Source organism: Bidens hawaiensis, unplaced genomic scaffold (genome assembly GCF_021521415.1).
Source record: "Bidens hawaiensis isolate Kalapana, Puna unplaced genomic scaffold, B.hawaiensis_p1.1 tig00024799_1, whole genome shotgun sequence".
Lineage (NCBI taxonomy): Eukaryota > Viridiplantae > Streptophyta > Magnoliopsida > Asterales > Asteraceae > Bidens > Bidens hawaiensis.
In genome coordinates this window covers 1-6,637 of record NW_027493916.1, presented here as the reverse complement: position 1 = coordinate 6,637, position 6,637 = coordinate 1, and the positions used below count along the sequence as shown (strand labels likewise).

At 34.2% G+C, this 6,637-nt stretch overlaps 1 protein-coding gene across 1 annotated transcript; it reads right to left on the bottom strand.

Moving 5' to 3' along the window:
• Window positions 1-361: 361 nt before the first annotated feature.
• LOC143569901 (akuammiline synthase 1-like) lies at window positions 362-1,716 on the bottom strand. Its single transcript, XM_077055699.1, has one exon. It carries the CDS (start codon window positions 1,714-1,716, stop codon window positions 403-405), a length of 1,314 nt encoding a protein of 437 aa, XP_076911814.1. The 3' UTR covers window positions 362-402.
• Window positions 1,717-6,637: the final 4,921 nt, after the last annotated feature.

Sequence of the window (6,637 nt, the reverse complement as noted above, 5' to 3'; positions counted from 1 at the left end):
GACTTTAATATAAGACAATGGTTTTGGCTTCCCTCCTATATGTTAAAAATGAGTGTGTTTATGACAATGAATGGTCCCATTTTATGAAATGTGCAAGTTACTATAGCTAATTAATGTAAATCACAATAGCTAATTTTCTTCAATATTTACAGGCTTTATATAGAGAAGAATATGAGAACTAATTATTTATAACTCAAATGCAAAAACGGATAAGCTTAAAGTTGAAATTTATATATATAACAAAAAGATAAACCGGCCAACTTGACATAGAAATAATACTTGGACACAAACAAATGCTATCATGAAATAACACCAAGACTTACATATGATAACTTTACCACCCAAAATCAAACACAATGTCTTGGGTTCATTCTTTATTGATACACATAATATCAAATTTATCTAATTTTGGCAAAATGAAAGTAGTTCCTTATCATTCGATAATCTTTCCATGTGTTGGGTTTCTAAAGTCACCCATGCTTCAATATCATCTCCGCCAGGAGTATCCATCAGCACACAACCATTATGAGGTGCAGCTCTGAACGTCATACCTACAACTGCGGGATTTCCCCATCCAAAATCGACTTTGTTGACAGGGAATCCGCGTATGCTTGAAACCGGAAAAGATCTGTTGGCGACATTTTCTGGATCTTCATTCCCTAAACATGACATAAATGAATCAATACTTTGATGAACCATTTGCACATTTTGTACTCTTTCAAGTTCCATCTTCTGTTTTATTATCTTGGAAACCAACACACTTAATGAAGTATCACTTTCGTGTGTGGTTGTGACCAACATATTTATGAAGTAATTTCCAACTGTAGTTTGCGGAAGTTTTGGGACAAATTTGTTACGTATATTGGCAGGAATAACTAAAAAAGATGGCTTAAAAGGAATGGTTGCTGCCACTGCGGTTTTATAAAGTAGACAAGTCAATACGTCGACGCGTGACGTCACATTGTTTATAGATAGTGTTGATCCACCTTCTGTGACGACCTTATTCTTGAGGTCGTTTAATTTTGAGTTGGGGAACACGAACTTCCGTGTGACAGCATTGGGACGACTCTGTGGCGAGGTCCAAACTTCAAGCGGAGTAGAATTGGCAGTAGTTGGGGATTGAACAAAATGAGGGTCTAGGGGCAGCACCTCTTTGTGATTAGTGGAACCATATCGAGCCACCAAAGCCCAATGACTAACGAAGGAGCCAAGAGTACATGCATCACCAATTTTGTGTGACATAGACACAGCCACCGATATCCCACCACACACAAAGTGATTGACTTGAACACCAAGAAGATTCGGTCTAAAAGGAGAATGTTGCCAGAACATGCAATCAACATAAAGTTGGGCAACATTGTCATCTTCTTGACTAACATGCTGCAACATGTTCATTTGGCTATCGTGTTTGGCTTCAACAAACACAACACCCTCATCGTTACAATCGATGTAAGGTGACGTCGGTGTGTGTAGCCTGCCGGCAAAGGGATGGTAGCGTGTCAGGGACTGTGACAACGATTTCTTTAGCACCCGGACTTTGTCATCATGCGTTAACATACACATTTGATTATTGTTTGGGTAGTAGAGAATTATTGGCATATAGAAGTGTTTTAGGCGTTGATCAAGCTCTGAAAGATTATAAGTCTTGAGATGAGATGGGCATGGAGAGGAGGGCTTAACTAATTCTCTAGAAATAATGGTGTGAGTTGTGTTCATCATCATTATCAAATTTCAATGGAAAGATTTTATTGTTTTCAATCTTGTTTTTGCAAATTATATGTAGATAACTATGTACTATATATAATAGGGGATGGTTCATGCGAGAAGTGATTTTATAGCGAGAAGTCGATCTTAACATTGATTATGAGTAATCAACGATGAAAATCATAAATGGCATACTTATAATTACTAATACATTATTATAGCAAGATTTAAAGTAAAAAAGGATATAATGGTCAAATGGTATAGACATAATTAAATCATTAACAGCTTCTTCATCAGTTTTCTGTTTTTTTAGCCTTAGTCAATGTACCATTAAATATGAAAATGTAGGAAAGGAATTATGTATTGTTCATTAAATGAATTATGATTTATATTTAGCACGTTCATTTTTGTTTTTTAGTAAATCAGATAGTTTGATGTGTATTATATATTTTTGATGTGTAGGACATTTTTATTAATTTATAATTGTTTATTGTTGTATAGTATATAATATTGGATTTGTAGCCTATTATGTTTGTTGCACAAGGTTATTTGTTATTGGGTATTACACATATTCATATATGTAGTAGGTAGGTGGATTTCGAATTATGTATGTGTAATTTATATCGTGTGTAGGTTCATTTTGTATTGTGTAGGTTCATTTTATGTACTGTGAATTTTGTCGGCACAATTGAATTTAAGAACTACTATCTAGAATAAGGTATGAAAATTCAAATGACATGTATGTACTTTAATATAAACACAAAATAATTATTATTTTGTATTATTAGTTTCGTATAAATATTGTGTACGTGTGCTATTTCAAATTGTGCACACGTATTTATTTTTTTATTGTGTGTATGTTAATTTATGTACTGTGTGGGTTCATATGTTTACTGTGTATATGGTATTTCGAATTGTGTGTGTATAATTTTTATCGTGTGTATGTTCATTTATGTATTGTGTAATTTTATCGGCATGACTGAATTTAAGAACTACAATACAGATAAATGTATGAAATTCAAATTACAAAAATAAAATAAGGTAATATGGATAAATTTAGGTATAGGAGACGGATGATATCAACTTGTGTTGGGTGGGTAAAGTACTTAAGTTTATATAATTATAGATGAAATAATAAAAAATAATGAATTGTAATTTACTATTAATTGTGATTAGTTACCAAAAAAATAATAACTAGCTTTTTACTAAAACACCCATGTATTTAAATAATCTAAAAATAAAAAAGAAAATTTATGATTGGTCTATTGACTTTTCGCACTTCTCTCTACGGGAATACTTCTGAGATGATCCTAGTCCATATAATATATATATATAGAGGTGTGTGTCGATCTCCATGAGCTATCACCCTGTGGTATATATTAACATTTATCTACAAATTTACATACACTCTAGCTAGTTTGTCAATTAATTAATGTGAAGACTTTTAAGATACCTTCCCCATTTTAAAGTAAATACTTTGGCCCCATTGATCCTTGCTAATTATACACGTGCATGCTTAATTTATTGGCTAATGGCCTTCGATGTTTCCGAGTCTTTTCAGAAATAATTGCTCAACGGTTCAAAAAGGTTGCCGAGTCATTTCATACTTTTAAACATAGATTTATGTGTAAGTATTAATCTAGACCTATACAACCATTACGGAAATGCTGCAGCGCTTCGTAGATCTTATTGATAACTTTTTCTTTTGAATGGCCAATTTTTATTAGAAACCAAAAATTAAAAAGAACAGACTAGCAAGATACTAGTCAAAAACAACACATCAAAGTGCATATACACCTGATTATCAAGACTCCTGATTAAACTACACACTCAAAAGCTAAATGAACATAGGTTCCCCATTCAACCCCTTCTATTTCCTCCCTATATCTTACCCTATGAAAACTATATCTTCTTATGTCCTCCTTTAGTCTATTAATTGAGACTCGTTTATTGTTGAAGAGGGCCTCATTTTTAGTTATCCATATGCACCAACATGTCGTAAGTATTACCACTTGAATTGCCTTTTGTTTCATGCTACGGAATCCAACAACTCGATGAGAATTTAGGAAATCTCGCACCTCAAACATATACACTGGGGGAATACTGCACCGCTCACTAACAAATTGCCATATCACCGAAGCTGCATAACATGATACCAAGATATGTTCGGCCGATTCCAATTGACCTTCACATAGCGAACACCGTTTGATCTCCTCGACTATGTTCCTTTTATAAAGAGCATCCGATGTAGCAATTCTTCCCATTTCCACTTTCCAAGCAAATAAATTAACTTTTTTTGGGACCCAATTATTCCAATCAAATGAAAAATAAGTATTGGAATTGTTTTGGCAGTGAGTTCGACATGACTTTGTTGAAAATTTGCCATCTTCATTGATAACTAGCATGACATTATTTTTATGACATTATTATTTTTATTATTATTATTATTTTTTTGAAACATCAAACAAAACAACCCAAGGCCAACTTAAACAGGATCCTCAGATCACACATAATTTTAGATTGTCACCCGCATTGGACCTATGAGTAAGCCAAAAATTAGTATCCTCCTTAATTGTTAATTTCTACCACCTTAAAACATGGTGATCTCAAATTATTGAAAATAACTGAAGAAACACGTACCCAAACTGTAATAGGGTCGGATCTATATTTCCACCGAGTAAGGGTTAATGGGTGAATTTAGGTTAATATGAGCCGAGAATAAAGCTAGATCTGGATTCGTATCATGCGAAACAAACCATCGTGAGCTCGTCGCAGAAATGACAAGATTTGGTGTCCTCCTGTAACCACCCTCCGACGTGAGAATAAGTATCGTTCTTTAGAGAGAGAAAGTACTAAGTGATTGATGTAATATCGGAGTTGTGAATAAATACCTCGTCATGTTAGAATCGTTAAAGATAATTTCCTTATCATTTTCCAAAGGTTGGATCAATTACTCAAAATTTTATAATTTTATATTTTCGGACTCCCTCTAAGCAGGAGCTCCATCTAAACGAGTGAATATATTTTCTAAAATTTTTCTGATTTTCTTAATAAAATAAAAAATATTTTTTGGTAAGTCAAGTGACTTAATTTTGTTTTTCTTAAGAAAAATTAAAATCTTTTTGGTGAGTTATACTTAACTCATTTTCTCCCTCTAGAATTGTGACATATTTAATATATATACAAATTTTATATACAAAAAGATAGATATGTTGTTTTAATCAAAATTGATCTATGACTTTAGTGAAAAAGTCAATAAAGCTGTTGTCAGATGGACTATCCTAAGCATGCATTATCACATCATATAACAAATTTGAGAGATTCAAACCGAAGTCCTGCAGCTGACGCTAGATTCATCACTTGAAGGAAGTAGTTGGACGAGATGAGTTTGAGAAACGCTCGACAAGTTGCGGTTGAGCCATTTGAACAAGGTTAGCATTGTTGAAGCACAAAGTATGAAACATTTCCCATTTCCTGAAGTTTATCCTCCCATGTCGCTTACGAAAGACTCGAATCCATCATTGAATGGTTTAGCATCAAAAAGCAAGGGTTCGTCTTCCATCATATGTCGGGTGCAACCACTATCTTAGTACTGAATACTCTTGATAATCCTCCTTGATTGACCCTACATGCACTAAGCGTTTAAATGGACATGGCTTCCCGAGACTTAGTTGTCTCGGGAAAGTCGACCATAAATCGACCAAACTTGATTTTATTTCCTAAAATAATTTATTTATTGGCGACTCGTCGCTTGAAGAACAGTCCCTAAGAATCCAAGCAAGAACCTGTTCATTGATTTTGGCAATTTTGAACTTTTCTTTCCTTGAGTTTAAAACTATTTTTGGTGAATTTTCAGACTTTTCAGTCTTAGGATCCTTTTTTATTTTATCCTTTTTAGTTTCCAAAATGGTTTCTTTTTACATTTTATTTTATTGACTTTGGATCTCACATCCACTTCACTGGCTTCACTATCAGCTTGATCAGTCCTTGAGTCAGGACTACTAAAAGCTCCTTCTGGGGACTGACTAAGCCGCTATTGAATATCAAGTTGTTGCTTGAACCAGTGCTTGCAATGTCTTGCAAGGTGAGAAGAATGACCACAAACAAAACAACACTTTCTCCTAGGAGAACCATAGAACTCATCAGAACTATAATATAGTTTGTGCGGTGGAAAAGGTGATCCATGGAAAGGAACATGATTATAAAAACCATTTGATATGTGACCCCGATCATTGAAAACATTGGTGTAATATGGATAAACATAATTTTGTTGATAATGACCAGAGTAGTTGTTATCAAAACAGTTGTAAGACTGAGGACTTTGTGAATGATTAGTTGTTTTAGAAAATGATCTTCTATTTGGTGGCAGATATTTACATGAAGTACTCGTTTGATTACCATTTTCAAACACTTTTCTTTTACTTAAATTATCCTCAGTCTTACAACTTGATGATGAACAACTTGATATGCTCACCTCAATAGGCCTTTCCACCGACCCACTTTCTTCTACACAAACTGCTAAACAAGATAAATCACTATTATAACTAGCTGAAGAAGGAATAAGATCAACAATTTCGGAGACAGAATGAATAAATGTCTTGGGTTTTGACATGTGACCAATACCATAAACCATTTCGTTCTCGGGTGGGGTATTGAAACTAAAGTGAGGCAGGCTATTATAATTCTCATTGAATGGAGGTGGAACTGCTGTGTTATCATAGCCTACACCTGTCTTTTTGTAACATCGTGTCTTAAACCCTATAAAATTTTAGCTAATTTAACTAACTTATAAAGTATAGGGACCAAAATGTAAAAACAGAAATCTTCATCCATCGCGATACGCGATGGGGGCAGACATGAAGCCCACCGCGTAGCGCGATAACCTTGCACACAAACCTAGTTTTGGGCGGCGTAGCAATACGCGATGGCCCAA

What these genes read in the sequence shown, in the direction of transcription:
- LOC143569901 (XM_077055699.1), bottom strand. Translation starts at nt 1,716, where the DNA reads ATGAACACAACTCACACCATTATTTCTAGAGAATTAGTTAAGCCCTCC.